At 51.7% G+C, this 20,752-nt stretch overlaps 5 protein-coding genes across 5 annotated transcripts; 1 reads left to right on the forward strand and 4 right to left on the reverse strand.

Moving 5' to 3' along the window:
* Positions 1-652: 652 nt before the first annotated feature.
* Positions 653-3,387, reverse strand: BU24DRAFT_368182 (kinase subdomain-containing protein; the record flags this gene model as incomplete). Its single annotated transcript, XM_033524366.1, has 5 exons — positions 2,933-3,387; positions 2,642-2,887; positions 2,007-2,593; positions 1,893-1,943; positions 653-1,839 (listed from the first exon to the last, which is right to left on the reverse strand). Coding segments are annotated over exons 1-5 (2,304 nt in total), but the record flags the coding sequence as incomplete, so codon positions are not given.
* A 1,482-nt stretch (positions 3,388-4,869) lies between these two features.
* Positions 4,870-6,525, forward strand: BU24DRAFT_389586 (aromatic compound dioxygenase). Its single transcript, XM_033525047.1, has 2 exons — positions 4,870-5,496; positions 5,658-6,525. The coding sequence occupies exons 1-2, from the start codon at positions 5,198-5,200 to the stop codon at positions 6,328-6,330; spliced, it is 972 nt and encodes a 323-aa protein (XP_033386312.1). The 5' UTR covers positions 4,870-5,197; the 3' UTR covers positions 6,331-6,525.
* A 602-nt stretch (positions 6,526-7,127) lies between these two features.
* Positions 7,128-10,282, reverse strand: BU24DRAFT_337030 (uncharacterized protein; the record flags this gene model as incomplete). The annotated part of the gene is made up of 6 exons (XM_033523078.1): positions 7,128-7,286; positions 7,356-9,014; positions 9,065-9,208; positions 9,313-9,374; positions 9,436-9,493; positions 9,560-10,282. Coding segments are annotated over 6 exons (2,805 nt in total), but the record flags the coding sequence as incomplete, so codon positions are not given.
* Positions 10,283-14,171: 3,889 nt separating this feature from the next.
* Positions 14,172-16,453, reverse strand: BU24DRAFT_162685 (uncharacterized protein). The gene is made up of 3 exons (XM_033521398.1): positions 16,251-16,453; positions 16,081-16,165; positions 14,172-16,016 (listed from the first exon to the last, which is right to left on the reverse strand). Exons 1-3 carry the CDS (start codon positions 16,251-16,253, stop codon positions 14,269-14,271), a joined length of 1,836 nt encoding a protein of 611 aa, XP_033386314.1. The 5' UTR covers positions 16,254-16,453; the 3' UTR covers positions 14,172-14,268.
* Positions 16,454-17,307: 854 nt separating this feature from the next.
* Positions 17,308-20,718, reverse strand: BU24DRAFT_449534 (DNA mismatch repair protein MutL; the record flags this gene model as incomplete). Its single annotated transcript, XM_033530958.1, has 3 exons — positions 20,665-20,718; positions 20,518-20,614; positions 17,308-20,462 (listed from the first exon to the last, which is right to left on the reverse strand). The coding sequence occupies exons 1-3, from the start codon at positions 20,695-20,697 to the stop codon at positions 17,308-17,310; spliced, it is 3,285 nt and encodes a 1,094-aa protein (XP_033386315.1). The 5' UTR covers positions 20,698-20,718.
* Positions 20,719-20,752: the final 34 nt, after the last annotated feature.

Raw genomic sequence — 20,752 nt, forward strand, 5'->3', positions numbered from 1 at the left:
CAGTAAGCTCTTTCCTCCTTGCCTCTACTACCTGCACCTCCAGCTGTTCAGCCTTCTCACTCCGATCGTGACTGTAGTACCATAGTGCTAGAGTTTCCATACTACTTAATGTGGCATGAGCTCTCTCACCAAGCTCCTGCTTCATTACTTTTATCACCTGCAACTGAAGCTGTTCTGCTTCTTCCAGCCTTCCCTGGCCGTAATACATCGATGCTAGGCTCGAAATGTTGTGCAGCGTCTCAGGATTTCTCTCACCGAGTTCCTTCTTCATTGCCTCTATCACCTGCATTTGTAACTCTTCGGCTTCTGGCCACCTTTCCTGGTCGCTGTACGTCAACGCTAGGTTTGCCATGCTGGTTAACGTATCCGAGTGTGCCTCACCGACCTCCTCTTTCATAATCTCTATGATCTGACGCTGTAGTTTTTCAGCCTTTTCCAACTGCCCATTATTAGAAAATGCTGAAGCCAGGCTCTCCATACTGGTCAATGTTTCAGGATCTCTATCACCACACCTTTTCTTTGTTGCTTCTAGTGCCTGCACAAAAAGTCGCTCGGCTTCGGGGGTCCTTCCATCTGCCGATAGGCAATAACCTACCGCATGCATCAATTCCACGCTGTCTTGATCAAGGACTGAGGCCATCGCGGCTTCTACGAGAATATGTTGAGCATGGGGCAAATACAGCCTCCACATAACTCTATACTTGGGGTCATTGCTCGGGAAAACCTCGCACACCCGCGTGACAGCGCGTGTCGTACACTCTGCCAGTAGGCCGTTTGTCCGTAACCAATTCCGCATAGCGAGATGTACAAGCCGGTGGATATCAAGCGCCTCGTCAGTTCTTTTCGTGACGAAAGAATACCCGCTCAGCGTTCCCACTGCTTCGATCATCTGTTTCCTTGATGGTGCTGGAGGAAGAAGCGATATCGGGATATTTTTAGCACCAAGACACGACATAAACGACATGTATTCTGCCGCCGCTGGATTGTGCCTCTTGATTTGCTCAAAGGAGATGAGCCAAGTAGTCGCTACCGGATTCACAGTCGTACTATATCGTCCCTCGTCTTCGAAGTCTTCGCTTAGGATTGCAATTACATCCTCTTCCTTCTCCTCTTGCAGAAGTTTCAGGTAGTCAGAACAAGATGCCCCGTACATATTCATGAACGCAGCCGCCTGCGTAATCGCAAGTGGGAGGTAAGTCAACTCTTTAAGCAGCTGTAACACCGTAGGATCATCTACTTCGATCGTTCGGTTTGGCAGCGATCGTTGTAGTAATCCAACGGCAGCTTGGTCATCCATTTCGGGCACCTCAACTATGTTGTGCCTTGCCAACTCGCATGCTATCTTACGACTTCTCGTTGTGAACAGTATACGGCCTGTATTGCTCTTCGGAAGATAGCCTTGAAGGCAACATGCCTTCGCCGTGTTGTGCGGTTTTCGACTCCACATGTCTGGATCATCAGCGTTGTCGAATATCAGCAGCCATGGACCCGTGGTTCCCTCACTGAGGCGTTGCCTCACAAGATCCTTTACATTCGATTGCTTCTCGTCCAAACCAGGTATTTCAAGTTTCTCGCCAATTTTTTGATACGCTTGTTCTAGGCTCTCCATGTCGGTTGCTGAAATCCAATAAACGGACAGCTCCGCGTACTTGACCCGGATCCAGTATGCCAATTGAATGGCAATTTGCGTCTTGCCCACCCCACCGAGACCTACGAGTGCGACTTTGGGGCAATGTCCGTTGGCGAACAGAAGTTTATCGAGCTGATTTAATTGTGTATCGCGGGCGACAAACTTCAGGTTTTGCTCGAAATGAACCACCCAATGCGGCTTCTTAGTTGCTACACAGATTTAGTAAGACCCAGCCGTAGTCACTCCTCTGCAAAAAGCTTACAGGTGCGAGATGTCACAGTGAATAAAGACTTGAATTCTCTGGGTGTCTTTTCTATGCATCTGTCAGTCCACTACAGCTCCCTGGACGCCTAACTGAAGTCTTCCATGTACATACTTTGCTTCCGCACAAGGTTTTTGGCGCAGCGCTTCACTTCAATCGACTTCCGGGTCGCTTTAAAATACCCGAACGTAGCTGCTTCTATTGCGCCTTCCTTCTGATATTCCTCCAGCCCGATGTCCTGCAACCCTTGTTCGACGTTAAAGCGAAAGTATCTGTCTGCAGTCGAGTCCCCTATCCATCTGCCATCAAACATTTCTGCTGTCTTTTCTGTATCGGTGACGATATCCACAAGCGTTTCGGATAGGAGTTTCCATGCGTTGTCCCTGATTGGCTTCTTTCCAGGATTTCCAGTGCCTACAGAGATAAAGCACTTAACTAAGGGCTTCAAGTCCGCGCTTTCTGGACACCAAATCTGGATGGCTTCATTCTGTACTTGGTCCACGGGGTTGTTTGCGCCCATTGCTCCATCTATGAATGAGCGAGCGCCAATTTTGACAGGATCAAAAAACCGCGTAGCTGCTGACGTTGCCAGGGCCGCTTCCCAAATTGTTGGACGGACTAGAGATTCAGACTCGCCGGGGATGGTATAGCTTTTGAGGCGCGATATGTCTCTGGTCTCCTTCGCTACAGTGCAAACAAAGCTAGCCACATGTCAGTTTCCCATAACCTACTATAATGATACTACTTACACTCTACACCCTCGAGCCTTGCCATCATCAAATAAGTCATCTTCGGAGACACCCTCACGACTCGCAAGCACCCGCTTGATAGCAATTTCCAAGGCCTTGGAGGAAAATCGCGATGTGACGCGGCCAAATGCACTTATGCCCGCACGACTCTCCCTTGCTTTAAATACATCTTTGATGAGCTCGCGATACGCTATGATACATTCATCCACGGTCATCTCAAGTCGTCCTAGCATGATGGCGATGAGTCTGTAAGCGTTAGCATGGCCCTCCAGGGAAGACTACAGCACATACCCGCCTGTGCTTGTGCCCCCGATCAGGTCGAAAACCTCGCATGGCTTAACTGGGGGATATTTGTTGACAGCGTCGCCGTAGCGCTCGTATGCCAGTCTTGCCATCAAGTTTCTCAGGATGTACAGCGTGGACAGCCCGCGCACTCCACCGCCATCTAGTGACAACAGACACAGACCGGTCTCGTCCACCGGGTTTGGCCCGCTGCCCTGCTGCTCCGCTAACATTTGAGCCATTCCAAATTTCAGTTCACGATCGTTAGTACTGCTGGTTATAACGAAGGTGAGAACAATCTACGTCAAGGGAGGAACGGCTGGATAGAATTCAAATTGGGTGATGCGGTGCGGGGTGCTTTTGTAACAGGCTGGGGAAGGCTGAGCGTTGACCTAGAATGCGACCATGCGTTTTCACAGTACATACACGGTACTGTGTATGTATCTACCTGCACCAGACACTGCATTGATCTGTCGCGCCAGCCAATCACATCACATCGCGCTGGTGCACTGCCCATGTTCGTCCTTCAAAGATGTCGGGGATGTCCAAGGCTTAGCGGATTGCCAAGGATAAGCAACCTATTGCTCCTGTGCTACGAGGTAGGGTGTAATACCTATACTGATAGTATTAGCTACTCGTAACATGATAGATTATAAGAGAGCTACGTACAGCCTTGTATAAGCGCTAGCAGAGTTTATAGGAGGCATAAGTAAGGTAATCATCTATATAGTTGTCACGATCCATCCTGTGGAACAGCTCATTCCATTTCTTCAATCTACTCGACCGTTGTAATCTCTGGTTGGAACGGCAAGATGAAAATTGGAATGTGTGAAGACCTATAGATGCAGTTGCTTGCCGACGTAGGACGCCGGAGATTTGGACCGCGACCAGGCGCGCATTGTAATGAATGGCACTTTTCTGGAGCTTTGCTGCGGTCTGCCGCTTCATTTGATCATCGGTGATAGCTGTTACCACCGTAGCATATTCATTTAGAAGAATGATACATGCAGGGCTATGTAGTAGTGACATCTCGAATCCATAAGAGGGCATGGACGCCTGTTAACAATTCTTCCTGTCAGCATATGCTCACCTCCATAGGGCATGTAGACTTACTCATGCTTGAGACAATCTTATTTCTTCTACAAGAGTTCATCTGTTTTTATCAATATCTTGATAACCAGTTGATGTCCATTTTGGAGATGCAATGACATGTCACGTGAGTACGTTCAAAGTCCAATCCTTGGCTCATAACAGCAGTATAAGAATGCTCTCTCATGTCTAGTGCAATCTCTCCTGGCAGATCATACTAATGAAATCCTAATATTGATATGGTGTAGACATTGCTCTTAGGTCATGTGAATGGTCGTTGTGCCGTCAACTGTGCCGGGCGGAGTGGGGCGGAAGCTCACGACTATGGCGTTCGGGGTACGTTCGGCTTAGCAGACGAGCAACAAACTTTAAAAACAAGATCTGAGCGCAGAGAGGGAAAGCCTGGAGAAGATTTCATAGCCGTCATCTGGACCGAATATCGGGTAGCTGGAACAGTTCTGATGGTCGTCGTGAATGGCCTAAGGTCGGTATTGGTTGAAGCAAGCAACTAGGCCAACTCCTGGATCTCAGGCGATCTTTTTTTTTTGAGAAGGAAAACGCATGATAATTATGGAAGTACAATCTACCCAAGACAAGGTGTATGGATACAGTCCAGTCCAGTCCAGGGTGGCGGCAATTCCAATCGGGGGGTGCATTTACGAGTAGCGAAGTGGTTGATGCGGGTAGCGGTAGTTGTAGATGGTTGATATGGAGAGGATGCGATTGGCCAGCCAAGGGGAGGAACGTCTACCACATCTACCTAACCCCGCAGCCGATTTACCACGTGAAGGCACTAAAAGGGGATGAACATTCACCCCGTCGGATCAATGCTTAACCTTGTTGCGACATCCCACCATCCAACTACCTAACCCCATCTATAGCAATCCAAGGGCCATTCCATCATTGCCGAAATGCAAACCAAGTCCCTCTATCCTCTATTGTAACCCGTACGATTGGTGCCCACATGTTACTGCTTAGCTGCCACTCTTAGCTTCTTCTCCAATAATTTATATACTCGGACCTCCGCGCCCATCTTTCTGCAATTCAATCTACTCCTTCTCTCCTCACTTCGTATACATATACAGCTCATCTCCATACACATCATCTTTTGTGTATATATCCTCATCCATAACCACCACACTACACATCCTTATACCAGAGAAGAACATCCACATCACCATCACAATGGCCACCACAAACGGCACCAACGGCGTCAATGGCGCTGCCCCCCAGACCAACGGCAAATCCAAGTTCGACCCCAACTTCACAGACCATGTCATCGGCCTCATGAGCCCAGAGACCGACCCTCGACAAAAGGTCATCCTCACATCCCTCATCCGCCACATGCATGACTTCTGCCGTGAGGTCGAGCTCACACAGGACGAATGGGTCATTGGCGTCAACTACATCAACTCCCTTGGCCAGGCATACAAGAAGAACAGGAACGAGACATGGCGAGTCTGCGACATTCTCGGAATTGAATCGTAAGTAGATATCTCGTATATCCGCAATTGATACTTTGTTGCGATTGCGTTATGTATGGAATGGGATTACCCCGCCATAATTAATTTGCAATCGCAATCAACCCATCACCCAAATCCACATTAACAATATACGAATGCAATTGCTAACAACACCCGACCAGACTTGTCGACGAAATCAACCACAAGATCCAAACCGACGAAGGCAAAGAGCCCACCTCCTCCACCATCCTCGGCCCCTTCTGGTCGCCCGAAACCCCCTTCCGCGAGCTCGGCGCCTCCGTCGTGCAAAACATGCCCAAGGACGGACAGCTCACGAAATTCCACGGCGTGATCCGGGACGTCGACACCGGCAAGGGCATCCCGAACGCCGTATTCGACATGTGGCAAGCATCCACCAACGGCAAATACGACGTCTTCGACCCTGAGAACCAGACCCGGCACAACCTGCGCGGAAAATTCAAGACGGACGCCGAGGGCCGCTTCTGGTTCTACTGCCTCAAGCCCACGGAGTACGCAATCGACACGTCGGGCCCGTCCGCAGAGCTCCTCCGCATCATGAAGAGGCACCCGTACAGGCCCGCCCACATCCACATGATGGTCACGCACGACGACTACGTCGGCGTCACTGCGCAGCTGTACCCCAGCGACGACCCTTACCTCGAGACCGATACCGCGTGCGCTGTCAAGGACGACTTGCTGCTGTACTTCAACCCCGTCAAGGACGAGCCCAACGGCGCCATCTTGGACGTCGAGTACAACGTCAGGCTTGTGTCGAAGAAGTACAAGCCCGATTCGACTATGTTGATGGGCAATGCTAACCAGAATAAATTCTAAATCTGATCCGCATTCGTAGTCGCATGTTACTTTCTTTCTTTTTTTTTCTTGTACGCTCATCTTTCGACGTTTTGATGACGAAACTTTTCACGCATATCCTCAAAAAATGGCTTCTTGTCCATAGCATGCATGCATCGGGCTTTGCAAAATTGTACATAGTAGATACCATTACCTTACCACTCACAAATGAATCCCAAAAAACACTTACCAAGAAATTCCAATCTCACATCACATGCCTTCATAACTCCGCAAATGTCAAGTAATAAAAGAGATGAGATTTCCCCTCTTGTTCCATTTCCATTCCCATTCCCGTTTCACATTCGTATATCTAACCTAACCTAACCCATCTTACTTTTTATGATCCGCAAAAGAAAAGACAAAAAGGAAAAAGAAAAAGTGGAGAGAAATTGGAAATTGGAGAGGTATATGTACATGAATCAATCCCCTGATCCTTCTGCCCTCGTCTCTGTTGTGTATTCTTTTCTTGGGCGCACTTATGTTCAATTTGTTGAAAGTTGAGTTCGTAGGTCCTTCGTCGTTGTAATCCGTGTTGCTTGTATTTGTATCTGAATTCGTATACCGTATCCGTGTTTAGTGCCATGTATGTCCAATCTTTTATCGTAATCTTCATCCCGTCCGCACATCCATACCATAATGACCATATCTTCAAGAAAAAGATTACCGAGACGCCTCTGCTCCCCGCTCTTCCCATCCCTCCCCCAAATCCCCTTGATCGTAATTCCCAAATAGGTGAAAAGAAAAGGAAGACTCAAAAGGGTGCTGTCGAGAAGAAAAGATCACGTATACTGCCTCATCGCGTCGCGGTAGCCCGACCCGCCGCGCATGTCGTTTTCGAAGTCCTCTGCGACGTTGAGGACGCGCTTGACGTGGGAGAGGGAGAAGGGAGTTTCCTCGGCGAGGGCGATGGATTGGGCTGTTATTACTGTGTTTTTGATCTACGTGGATTATTAGTAGCTTGATTTGGTGGTGAAGAGAGAAAAGGAAAGGGGGAAAGGGGAACATACCTGACGCCCATTCAGCACCTTCTTGCTCAACTCGTCAAAATCGACGTCCTTGAACGGCAGACTCTCCTGGTCCTCCAGTTTCTCGATCTTGTGCACGTGGTGCATCCAGATCTCGCGGCGGGCCTTGCCGGTCAGGTTCTCGTACTTGATGCCCATGTGGATGCGGCTCTGGAACGCCTCATCGAAGGTGGCGACGCGGTTGGTCGTCATGAACATGATGCCCTGGTAGTACTCTGTGAGGCGCAGGAAGACGGAGACGAGGGAGTTGCGGTGGATGTCCTGGGGCTGGCGCTGCTCGAGGAACACGTCGGCTTCATCGAGGAGCAGGATCGCGCCCCACGAGTGCGTTATGTCCATTATGCGCTGCAGGTCGGATTCCAGGGCGCGCGAGTTGGTGCCGAGTTCGCCGGCCGACACGGCGTATAGGGGGCACTGTAGGAAGTCGGCGATGGACTCGCCCGTGAGGGTCTTGCCGACGCCGGGCGGGCCGTGGAGGACGACGTTGAGGCCTTTGCCTTTGCCTTGGATCACGTCGTCGATTGTCTTGGCGGCGTTGAAGCGGTGGGAGGAGACGAGGCCTTTGAGGTTCTGCTTGATGTCGGAGCGGAGGACGAGCGAGTCGAAGGCGTCGCTGTTCCATTCGATCTCCGCGATGCCGGAGAGGGAGAATTCGAGCCAGAGTTTCTCGGAGAAGGCGAAGCCCAGGACGACGGGGGACGCGATGAGGAGCTCCTCTTGCGTGAACGTGTGCAGTGAGCCGTCTTCGGCGTTCTCGAGCGCTTCGAGCTTCTGCCTCTGAATGTCGTTCTCGTCTTCGTCATCGGGTACGCTCAGAACGTGTAGATGCCCCTTGCGGTCTCTGTATACCACGATTTTCATCCTCTGCTCGTCGTCCGAGTCCTCGTCATCCGACTCATCGCATCCGCATTCTTCCTCCTCGTCCTCGGGATCTTCTCCCTCATCTTCCTTATGCTTCAGATACGATAGTGGATAGTTGGGGTTGATGCGACGGAAGATAGCCGGATCCACCATCACCCTACCATTGATATTGATCTTCGCAACCGTCCGCTTCTTCTTCAGGTACGCAAGCCCCTTGTGAAACCTGTAGTTCATGCCCTGAAGAGCAACGAACTTCTTGCCCCGCTCGATCAGCTCCGTGCGTAGCGTCTCCGCGTTCTTGTGGTGCACGAGAGGGAGCGCCGACAGACTCGCAATCTTGCGCGTCCCCTTGAAGTGATCGATCCTCACAGCGTGGTCTCCGAGCCCGAACTTCTTCCCGTCGTACTCCAGGTACCGTCCCTCGATGGTCCACCACTCCTGGTCCATGAAGTCGGTCTCCTTGAAGCAGTAGTCGACTTTGAAGCAGCGCGGGTCGTCCTTGTTTCCGTACGTTGGCGTGTAGGCGACCGTGTTGGGCTTGAAGAGCGCCCAGATCAGGTCGAATGTGATGTTTCCGGCCTTGAGCATCGGCGTGAGCGTCTTCCTTGTCTTTGCGAAGTCGTGGTCGATGTAACTCGCGAGGAGCTTGCAGTGTGCAATCTGTTCGGTAATTCGCTTCTGCTGTTTCCGTTTCCTTTCTTTCTTGAGTTGTCTCTTGAGCGTCTTCCGGTAGTAGGTCTTGATCTCGTCATAATAGAGAAAGAGCAAATGCGGGTCAATCTACAAATCATAAGTCACAAGCCTCTAAACCACGAACATTGTATACCTACCGAAGGCGCATCCTCCACCAAAGACTGCCCCTTTACATCCTTCAAAATGACCTGGAGCGTATCTCGAAGGAAATGCGACTTGATGTCGACGAGCGTGTACTGATACTTATTCTCCCAGTTGAACTTCCGTCGCACCGTGAAGACCTGCCGAACTGTTAGCATTGATCCAGCGCTGTTTGCCAGGGAATACCATTTCCAACTTGAACTACTTTTTTCTTCTTCGACAATGAATCGGTGCAATCACTTACACTATCGATTTCGTCTTTCTTTTCCTCCGCGCTCTCGGTGTACTTGTAGTCACGGAGCTTAGCTGTTTGAATGATATTAGCAAACTTCCCCGAAACCCAGTATCTACTACTGCGAGAACTTACAATCCCAAATCTGATCTACGCGCTTGAACTCCGGTTTCTGTTTCACTTTCTTCGCTTCCTTCTTCTCGCTAACCTTGGGAGGAGGAACCGGAGGAAGTAGCGCGGGTGGCAGAGGTGGAGGCACCGCTTTGCTGGCCGCCATGTTCAGCAGCTGCGCGATCTCGTTCTGCCGCACGATGATCTGCTCTTGTATCTGATCGGCGGTTGGTCCCGGGGCCGGTGGCGGCGGCTCGAGGGGCGTTGTCGCTGCAGTCTCGACGTACGTCTCTTCTGAGGTCGACGATTGGGTTGAGCTGGCCGCGGATGCATGTTTCTTAGACTTCTTGGACTTCTTGGACTTCGTCTTGCTGTGGCGCTTGGACGCGACTGAAGAGTCAGAGTCGGAATCACTAGACGATGAAGACGAGGAGGATGAGGAGGACGAGTCGGAAGAATCCGAATCAGACTCCTCGCTCGAAACCTCCACCACCTTCTTCCCCTTACTCTTCTTCGTCTTCGTCTTCCTGCTCACTTTCGTCTTCGCCTTACCCTTCACCTTCTTAGACTTCTTGACCGGGACCTCACTCTCAGACGACTCGCTGTCCTCAGACTCCTCGCTCTCGCTATCACTCTCCGACTCCTCACTAGAGCTCTCCTCAGCCTTCTTCGCACTCGTCTTCGACTTCCCCCCCTTCTTCGCCTTAGCACTCCTCTTCGCCTCCTTCGCCTTCCTCTCCTTCTCCTTTCTCTTCTTCGCAGCAGCCGCAGCCGCAGCGACCTTCCCCTTCCTCCTCTTCTTCTTCTCCCCCTCGCTCTCACTCTCGCTCTCGCTAGAGCTATCCTCCTCATCTTCACTCTCGTCCTCATCGTCAGAATCATCATCGTCCTCCACAACGACTGCAGCCTTCTTACCACCCTTCCTCTTCCCCTTCATCGAACTCTTCTTAACTTCCGACGCCTTGACGCCCTTCTTCGCCTTCGTCTTCGCCTTAGCCTTGGACACCTTCTGCTTCTCCCCAGCGGCGACGGACGCAAGGTCCCCGGGGCTTTTGTCCACAGACGTGCCTTGCTGTTCAACTTGCACGCCGTTGGTGGCAGATGTTGACGGCGTCGACGCGCCGGTGTCCTGTGCCGGGGAGGAAGGGGGCGTGGGAATGGGGGTGGTGGTGGATGGCATTTTGCTCTGCAGTGTAGTATTCTGGTCTGGTGTTGTGGTGGGTGTTGATGGCGAGGAGGAGGAGGGTGGTGGTGTGGGGAGTGTGATGAGGGGTGAGGGTAATGATGAGGTGGAAGTGTCTTTTGTGGGGGATGCTGGTTCCAGGACGTCCTTTTGTGGTTTGGGGTCGGTTGTGGGGTTGATTGCTGTTGAGGCGGAGGTTTGTGATGGTGGTTGTGGTGGTATTTGCTGTCTTGGAGACATAGATGCTGTGTCTGTGTTTGTGTATGTCTTTGGTGACTAGATTGTGTGTAGTTGGCTTCCAGCACTGTGTCTCTCTCTCTCCGTCTCAGAAGACTAGGAGACACGAAAAGGACCACTTTCAGCACGCACTGTGGGTATATATATGTGCAAGCAAGAAAGGTTTCAGAAGTGAAGAAGAAGAAGGCAGCACTAGCCTAATTTCCCTTCCTCTCCCCAGAGAACAATAGAAATCCCACTTCAAGTTCGCCGCAAGCTAGGCAGACAAGAATGCAGGCAGCCGCAAGTAATTTCCCCACGCACAGTCTTCCAATTGTGCGGGGAACGTGCGTTCAAATGTGTGTGAGTCTCTGCTCTATAAAACAGTTCCCGCGCGAAGACTTAAGACGTCTCTCCTAGAACCTTAACCTCGGATTTCTCAGAAGCGGTTCAGGGAAAAAGAAAAAATGTCTCACACTTTTTCCGATCCAAAATCGCGGGAATCTTTTTTTTCTAAGATTTCCAAGGATGTCAAAAAAGCACGATAGCGTTTCCGATATCGTGCAACTAGCCGTGGGGCGTGTAACGTTTGTGCGTAATCCACTTCCAGGCAATCGATGTGCGTGCGTGCGTGCGCCGTGTAACTGTTGGGGCGATGGAAATCGGGCTTGTTGATGATCACGAGGGCGGGGAGAGCGAGATCTAAAGGGCGGCTTTTGGCAATACAAGTAGAGACTTAAGATTAACGAATTAGCCCAACGTTATGGTCCACGCAACGCACGAGGCAGTTAGATGCCTGGCCGGGTCTGAGGTCGAAGAGTGTATGTGCGTTTCCGTGAATGTGACACAAGAACACTGACTCAGTAGACGGTGGCATACGTACCTTCTCTTAGTCCTAGGCTTCCTTTCCCTCGTCCAGGTTCAGGGCTGTTCGAGTGATGGAAAAAAGTGAGGCGTTGTTTCGAAAAAGTAGATGGGATTGTCCGGCAAGTAAGGTTGGTATTGTTGCTTTTTTTGCGTTGACTCCCGCCTGTTAGACCGATATATATATTCTCCTCGGAAGAGACTGGAAGTAAGAGAAAATTCGAGCTGAAAAGTGAACAATATCACAAGGAAGCCAGCCTCGCACGGGAATTCCAGGCAGACAGACAAACGATATTGCCAGTCAACACTTCGGAAGGACTTGACTGATCAACTGGCTGATTCGCCTGGCCTTCGACTCCCCCCTCTCGTCCCTCTCTGACAGAAAACGATCGTGAAGCTTAAACTTTGCAATCGGGGTCGCACGGCAGCATTTACCCAACACTTCGGAACACCCAGACCAGCCTACGCCTCGTTTTTCCAGAATCCAAATGACCAGATCCTCGTTTCGATCCCAGCCAATGCCTTCTCTCTTGTCCCTTAAGCGAAGTGAACTGTTCTTCTTCTCGACAGCCTTGTTTTTTTGAGTTTCGCTATGCTATGCTATGCCTATGCACGTAATCAATTGCTCGCGGCTGGCTGGGAGATGATTTGCATACCCGAAGACGCAAGGACGAGGACGCGGAGGGCTGGCTGGCTGTCAATGATGCAGCATTACACACGCACACGCGGTTTCGTAGTACGTGGATAGTCGTGATTAGTATCGAACAGCTGGTGTTGTCTTGTCGTCCAGTCTCACCTGCAGCAGTGACAGCAAGCAAGCAGCCAAGTTGATCGGTATCCAGACGTTTCCGCCAACTTCGTCCGTTCTCCCTGTGAAATCGACCTGCCCAGCAAGCAAGGTTGAGATTAAGAAAAGAAGAAGAAGTGAAACAATTGGCCTCTTCGAATTCCCCCCTAAATAAGAATAGAAGATGAGGCAAGTAGTTAAGGCAACGAATAGAAACAAGCACACACCCGTGAGGCAGTTTAATATCCTCTCTCTCTCTTCTTTGCTTTTAACACTCTTTTTTAGTTCTTTTCAGCCAAACAGCCCGTTCTTTCCGCCAGGGCACACGCAGGGGGGGACACCAGGGGCGTTTTAATATCCGTGAGATTTCTTAACTGGAAGGATTGGGAATCATTATAGTTACGTTTGCAGCGAGGAACGAGGTTAGTTGTGCAAATAATGGTTCTAACCGATACCGGAAACCCTGTAACTTAGTTACTTAACCCTCGTGGAGAGGTGTTAACCATGTATGTACATTGGAATGCATCTCGCATCTTCAAGTGATGCCTTCTTCTGGCGTCGCCCGGGGTATTCATTGTCCGGCTAACTCGTTACTCGACGAATCAATGGTCGGGTGGAAGAAAGGAGGCGTCAAGCCGCAGAGTGAATGCTGGCGATACACGCAGGTGTTGTCGTTGCATGCTCGTTGCATGGCTTCGTCTACGTTCGAACGTCAATAGTGAGGCGGACGCTCGCGTTAGATCGGTTCTAATTGGGTAAGGTGTGGTGTGATGGGAGTGACATTGGAGGGAATGCTAGAATACACTCATGCTTAATGGCTTTGGCATGGCTCACCGCCTCGACGTCTTTATTGAACACACATGATGTTGGTATTAGTTGACGATTACAGCTACTGCTGTGCAATTGATTTATTGTACAAGGAAGATTGTGCATCTGGATGCTAGTTCAGCCCCCAGAGCTAGGGTCAATTTACCTAGACGACATTGCACAAAAATTGAGGAAAGGACACAAAATAATAATCTATGGTCAAATATGTATATGTACAGAACATATGGCACTCGCCAACTTCTTCTGTGTGTATGTATGTAGTCATCCTTCGTTCTTCGTCTTGTAAAATAGAAAGCATAGGTAGTACTGTGAAATGCATGTTACAACAACGAAACCGCCTAACACCGTTACCCAAAAGTGGTATATCCAATTCACAGCAGAACCGCGCAGATCAATGCTCAATCCCACTCCACTCAAGTCAACTCATCTTTGCACGCCGTTCTCCGGTCCCTCTACGCACTAAGAAACGCCCGGGACCTCGTCAATGCATGCTACGACCACATCTGACCCCGGGAATGTCAAAGTACCAGCGTGATACGCTTGTTGATCATTGGGGCCAAGCCGTCTAACCTGCTTCCTTCCACTCACTCGTCCAACGCATCACGCTTCACGTTCGCCTGGTTTTACCGCCTGTCTGGTTGAGCCATGTAGACTCCAAGATACGAATCTTGTCCGCGCGGCCAACCAGCAGATCCCTCTTAAATAACAAGGCGACAAGAAAGATATTCCCTTGTTCGCCTCCTTTCTCGTTCCTCTACTGTACGAGCGCTTCCACACGAAAAACATGTCATCCTGCTCATGCTGACGCTCAACGACACCAAATCGAAGCCGCAATCGTCTGACAGGATGCCAACACCGATGAGAATGTTGCTCAACAGATACACAACATCGCGGAGCAGAGTCCCAAAAAGAACCAGTGTCCACAGTCCTGGAACGGCCCTCGTAGCATTCAATGGCCTTGAGTTGTCCACGTCCAACCTCAAGAGCTCATATGCTTCTTCTTGTGTCCGATATGGAACAAGACGTGCTCTTTGGCGTTCTTCAGTTCGCTCTCGGGTTTCCCGTCTGGGAGGCTGTCTGTCGAGTATTGCGAGACCGCACCCGTTTGGATCCCACTGCTATCGGATTCGTGTGACTTAACGGGCTGCATGCTAGGTCCCGCAGATGCCTTGGTCTGAGCTGTGCCGTCCACCTGCTCGGTCGCGAGCCTTGGCGGTGTGGGGGACTGCGTCTGTTCATCCGGCCCGCTCCCGCTGGCGTCACCTGGATCCTCAATGGTATCCTCTCCGTTCGGCCCATGCGAACGTACACAGGCAGCGCTGCCCTCCTGAGGACTGGGTGCCGTCAAGATGGCATGCGCACTTTTCCCGCTCTTGACGCTGCTGGCTTTGCTAATGTCGGCAGTCGAGTCTACCGGGCTTGATGTGCGTAGCCCAAGATCTTTACCTTCGCTGGGTGCCACGTTGTCCTCCCCCTGCCAGTCTGCAGGGGTCGACTGCTTCACTTCTTCGCCCTCTTTTGGTTCGCTGATAACAATGCCAGGCTTCCCGCTCTCGTCGGGGAGAGCTTTCCATAAGATGGCAATCTTATCGAATGCTGGGATGCCTTTCCGACTGCTTCCTTTGATACCGTCCATTGCATCCCAGGTAATTTCAAACACACCCGAGTCGTCCGGCTGTCCGTCCTGTTCCGGACCGTTGCCCTCAAAGTAGGCATTAAACCATACGTGGGCAACTGCAGTAACGTAGGTAAGATCGAAAGCTGCCTTATTACGACGTTCCACGTCAATGTTAATATCGCTCGTGGGAAGCACGACTCGTGTTGAAGGTCGGAACACGACGTCTCCTTTCCCATCTTTGCCGAGATCTTCTTTGGTAAGAGATGGTTCTTCGACCTCGAGCTCTTTATCAGTCTGATCAGCCAGGGAAGAAGAGGTCGAGGACTTTGGATTCGCGGCGGCGCTGTTGACATCCGTGGTGCCATTGCTCTCCAGCTCGAGTGGTGTTTGTTTTCTCCCCTTCTTACTCAGAGCCCTTCCAATTCCATTCTTGTCCATAACCTCAGCTACAACGCTTGCCAGTCCACCACCTTTCTCTATCTCGCCCCTCACAATCTCCCTCTCAGATCTCGTGAATGTGTGGAACGACTTAATCACCTTCCCATCCTCCACAAAGCCCTCCACCTGGATCTTAACTCCGTCTCTTAGCCCCCAGCAGTGCACCTCTAGAATCTCAACCTTCCTCTCCAGGTAGATCTTCTTGTGCTTTGCCCACCGCTCGACGTAACTGATCCACCTGAGCTGACTCGGGATACTGACACCCTTTCCCATGTTCGGTCTCATCCTCCTCTCCGTGAACCGCTGCAAAGCCTTGTGAACCGACCATCCTTCCTCAGCAATCAAGTAACTACAACTCGCCGTGCCGCTCCTACCCTTCCCAGCCTTGCAATGCACGACGACGACCCTGCCCTCCTTCTCGTGCAGCCAGTTGCGCATGCTCGCCATGATGTTCGGTATCAGCGCGAAGGGCGGCGGGTGGTGGTCTGGGAACGGGTAGTGGTAGACGCGGTTGTAGACCTCCGAGTCCGGGTAGCCTGTGCCCTCGGCGCGGAACTCCCATATCGCCCAGTCTTCGCCGTGCTTGTCGTCGAGCCATTTCACGAGCGAGTCGAGCGGGTTGCGGTATGCGCGTTGTGGGTATGTGCCGCTGGGGCCTGAGGTTGCGATAACTGTAGAGAGCCGCGAGGCTGCCGTTAGTGGAGCGGCGGGATGTGCTTGACAAGACGAACGTACTGTTGTCTGTGACGTAGCAGAGATCGAGTCCAGCTTCAGGATGTCTAGCGCGCGGGCCAGCGACAATCTGTCGCAAAAGTGACGCCTAATGGTGGTGGTGGTAATACGTCAGACAGTGTAATGTAGATGATGGTGGTAGTGGTGGGGGCGGCGAAGGGACAGAGACGAACCATTTAATTCTAGGGGACAGAATGCGATGCGTGTATTGGGATTTAATGTTACTCGAGACAAGAAGAGCACATGGCGATCAATAAGATGATAATTCGGCGGGTGTTGTTACAGTAGTTGGAGGAGTAAGGTGTATGTAAGGTTAATAAGTGTAAGTGTTGTTGCTTCGTATGTTTTTATGGGGGTGGATGAGGCTCGCTCGGGGTCGGTTCCTGCGTTCCTTCCCTAATTAACTAACTACGTAGTAACGTACCTTCCCAGTAAACTACGTACCTACCTAGTCCATACCTCATACGTTAACTTACTGGTTACCTGCTTCCCGGTTTGCTCGTGATGTCATCAAAGCTTATCCCCAACCAAGCAATTCCACACCTCCAACCCTCCCAACCCTCCCTCTACCACCCAAAAAGTGTCCGCGGAGGTGCTCATCTCCTACATCTAAATCTACTACTCGTACTAAACCACAATTCCTCACAAGCATTAATCCGTAACACAGACATTCTCGGTACTTCGGCCGACCTAGTCACCTGCTGCTCGTCACACTACGTATCAAAAGAAACACTCCGACGTACGAGATTGATGCGAGACGATGCGAACATGACCCGAACAGCTCTGGATTTTCCTCCTGGTTCCGGCGAATCTTAGCACAACGGCTTTTATTTCTAATGGGAAGCGAACTAGTACCCCGTATCATTGGCAACTTGCAGTCTTATTGAGATCTCAACCCGGAAATAGACGGCAATCCATTCGTAGGCAGATATGTAGTCGAATTTCTTCGCCAATTGTCCATCGCACTGGAAATCCCAGTCTCGAGGGCTGAAGGCCGATGTGGCAGTATCAAAATCGATATTCCAAATATATTGTAAATTTGTTTTGTAGTTGGGTATAATCCAAAAGAACTACCTAGACCTATAATACAGTATCTGTGACTATTCCTATAGTATGCGCTGAAAGTGTATCTCAAATCCTACCACACAATAAGCAATATCCCATCAACCCATCCATACATCCCTCAATAACACCCACAAAAATATACCCAAAAATATACCCAAAATCTCATCACCCTTCCCTCGCAGCCCTAAACCCCTCCAAAAACCCCTTCCACCCCTTCCCCTCTCTCACATCCTCCTCAATCCCCACAACCCCATCCCCCTCCCTCCACGGCACCCAGTCGTCCAGCCCATAAAGATGTCTCATAGTCGGCCTCCCATGCGGACAACTCCACGGCTTATCCATCTCGCCCATATGCCGCACCACCCTCTCCATCTTCTTGCGGTCCAGCGTCTTGCCGATCATGATGCTCGCTCTACACGCGCGGCTCGCGAGCAACTTGCGGACTTTGCTGGGCCGCGGGACGTACTGTGTTGTTGACATGGAGGCCGGGTTGTCGAGGAGGAGGGCGAGGAGTTCTTCGAGGTCGGTGGGCGTGAAGGTGACTTCTTTGGACATGGGGAGGGCGGTGAGTTTGGAGCGGTTGCCGACGGGGTGGGTGCCGGTGGTGTCGATAGAGACGACGAAGCCGTTTGCGGAGAGGGCGTGGGAGTTTTCGAGGATGACTTCTTCTTCGACGGCGGTGAGTTCGAGAGGGTGAGGGTGCACGAGCCGTTGGGAGGTCAGGATCGTGTTGGCGGAGAAGGATTCGAAGTTGTATTTCTCGTCCGAGGCGTGCTGGTCGATTATGAAGAGGTCGGCGGTTGCGGAGGTGGAGGAGGGGGGTCGTACGGCGAGGATGAAGCCGAGGTTGAATTGTCCGATGATTCGCATGCTATTGAAATCTGACTTCATGACAGTGAGAGAGAGGCGCTCTTCTGGGTTCGAGTCGTCCAGGTAGGCACTGGTAGGTGCATCTGCATTCGATGCGGCAGCTACAGCATCCTCGATGGCCGATCGGAGGCTGTCTGAGAAACGCTCGATATCATCCGTAGATGTCTGTACGGGCTTGACCATGCCCAGCGTCTTGAACTGCTTCCTCGAAGCATGGAACAGTTTAGCAGCACGTTTCGTGTTCAGCTCGGAAGGTCGCGCCGCTGCCTCTTCGGCTTCAGCAATGATCTGAGCCACTTTGGCATCTTCGCGAGCCTTCTTCTCCGTATCATCAATGTAATCTCCGTGAGGGTCGTCGCCCTTAGCCTGTTGCTCAACTGCCGGTTCCTCGTCTTCTTCTTCGTCTTCCCCTTCTCCCTCATCGTCCGATGCTGGGTCAGTCACAAGAGCAGCAATGGCGGGCGCTATCGGCGGATCACTATCAACATCCATTTCACCGTTCGACATCTGCCGTTTCAAAGGAGACGGAGAGCGCTCAGCAGACGCATCAGGCATACTACTGTCCTGATCTCCCTCTCCTCCATCTTGCTCTTCTTCCCCATTCTCCTCATTCTCCCCCTCTTCCTCCTCATCATCATCACTCCCCTCAACCTGCGTCCCCGGCGCCGCAAACCCCCTCAAACTCCCCATAACCGACCTCTTCGGCGTCTGACTGAGCGGCTCGCCGTCCAGCGAAAACCTCGGCGTGTGAATCCTCGCCCTCTTCGACGCCCTCGACGAACTCCCAATCGTAGACACCGTCGTCTTGTCGCCGACTGTAATGGTGGCCTGCTGGACGGGCGTCCTCATGGGACGCATGCGATCGAAGGCGTTCTGGATCGTGCTTTGGGAGAATCGGGTTTGCGGGGTATGTTTGACGGCCGGGATTTGCTCTTCTTCTTCGGAAGAAGAGGGGTCTTTTCCGTGGGCGTGGGTGTTTTTATGGGGTCGTTGGGGTGGGGAGGAGGAGCGTTCTTGTGCCATGCGCTTCGCGTGTTGGGAGGCTAGGCGGGCGTTGAAGTCTTGTACGGCTTTTGATAGTGTTTGTGGTGGTCTGGCGTTGCTGTCGGCGACATCGTCTTCTTCTTGTTGTGCATCAAATCCATCTTCAGATCGGTCCTCCGGCACAAACAGTGATTCACCCTCCTCTGCTGTCGGGCTCTTCCTAGCTCTAGGCTTATGTGATTCCGCTTGCTCCTTTGTGTCCCTTTCCGCAAACCTCTCTATTAAGCTCGCTTTCACGAACCCCGGCAGATGAGACTTCTCTCGAGCTGGGGGTTCAGGGGTAGCACTTGGTGATTGTCGTCTACGATCATCCTGCACTGGCTCGCTCGCAGCCTCCTCCTCCGGTTCCTCGACGGCCGAGCTAGTACTCACTTGCGTTCGTATACTCGGAGCCCTGAAAACAGGGAGTCTACGATCCGCGAGCTGAGCCTGCGGCACACTCTGATCATGCCCCTGGAACAACTCAAACAGCGCGTTCTTCAGACTCTCAAGCAACGCCGTCTGATCGTGTAGCAGAATCGTTCTCTTATCCGGCGATACATTGACGTCGTACGCATTAGTATCGAGCTTCAAGTCCGCAAAGATGAACGGCGACTGCGTGATGTTATACGACTTATACACCTCATTAAACGCCTTCGCCACCTGCGGTAGCGCACACGGCCTCGAATTCACAAAAAACATTTGCCGATCAGGCGTCTGCCTCCCCTCACCCACAACCGGCCTCGATATATGCCCCGCAATCTTCACCGTCTTCGACCCGTCGTCCTGCGTGCTCCAGTTCCGGGCGCTTTGCATCGCTGCCGCCGGCTTAGCAGACGAATCCATCTCGAACGTCAAGTCTAGGGGTATCAGCGCCATCAGCGTCTTCGCACCGTACACATTCGCGAGGTTGTCCCTCGTGTGCTGGTTTGATTGCGTGGCGAATGCGACCGTCTTCTTCCCCTTCGGCAGCTGGTTGCTCACGGAAAACTTGACCCCCGTGCTTATGCACGCGTACGCGTTCAGCAGTTGAAGCACCTTGCCATACTCCCGCTTAACCGTCTTCTCCAGCTCCTTTCTCCGCACCGGGAGGTTGTAGAATAATTGCTCCACCACGACAATCGTGCCTTGTTTGGCAGCGACCACGGACGTCCCTTTCAGTTTCCCAGACTGCTCGAACTCAAGCTTCGTGCCTTTCGGACCGTCGTCCGCCCGCGCGGTCACGACGTGGAACTTTGAAAGCGCGCATAGGGAGGAGAGTGCTTCGCCGCGGAAGCCGAAGGTCGAGAGGGAGGTGAGGTCAGAGTAGGTGGAGAGTTTGGAGGTATAGTGCTTGAGAGCTAGTGTATCGAAGTCGGCGGCCGCGATGCCAGCGCCGTTGTCTTGTACTTCGATGGCATCGAGGCCGTGGTTTTTGAAGCGGACCTCTAGTGACGTTTAGTATTTGGATGGTGGAGTATGGGGGGTTTGGAGGGGACTGACCGATGGAGGTTGCGCCTGCGTCGACGCTGTTTTCTACGAGCTCTTTGGCGACGGAGCAGAGGTCGACGATGACTTGGCCGGATTGGATTTGATGGACCTGTTATTCCTCGTTAGTGTGTGATAGAGCTTTTACAGAGGGGTACATACGGAGCGGCCCTCAATGGGTTTGATGGTGGCCATTTCAACCCATCGTTGTTGGAGGTGTCGTGGGTGACGCAGCTTGGTCGCGTCGGAG

Source organism: Aaosphaeria arxii (genome assembly GCF_010015735.1).
Source record: "Aaosphaeria arxii CBS 175.79 unplaced genomic scaffold BU24scaffold_3, whole genome shotgun sequence".
NCBI lineage: Eukaryota > Fungi > Ascomycota > Dothideomycetes > Pleosporales > Aaosphaeria > Aaosphaeria arxii.

Coding starts and splice junctions, on each gene's coding strand:
- BU24DRAFT_389586 (XM_033525047.1), top strand. CDS start 5,198: ATGGCCACCACAAACGGCACCAACGGCGTCAATGGCGCTGCCCCCCAG. Junction 5,497..5,657: donor GACATTCTCGGAATTGAATC/GTAAGTAGATAT, acceptor ACACCCGACCAG/ACTTGTCGACGAAATCAACC.
- BU24DRAFT_162685 (XM_033521398.1), bottom strand. Junction 16,017..16,080: donor CTGCTACGTCACAGACAACA/GTACGTTCGTCT, acceptor GGCTCTCTACAG/TTATCGCAACCTCAGGCCCC.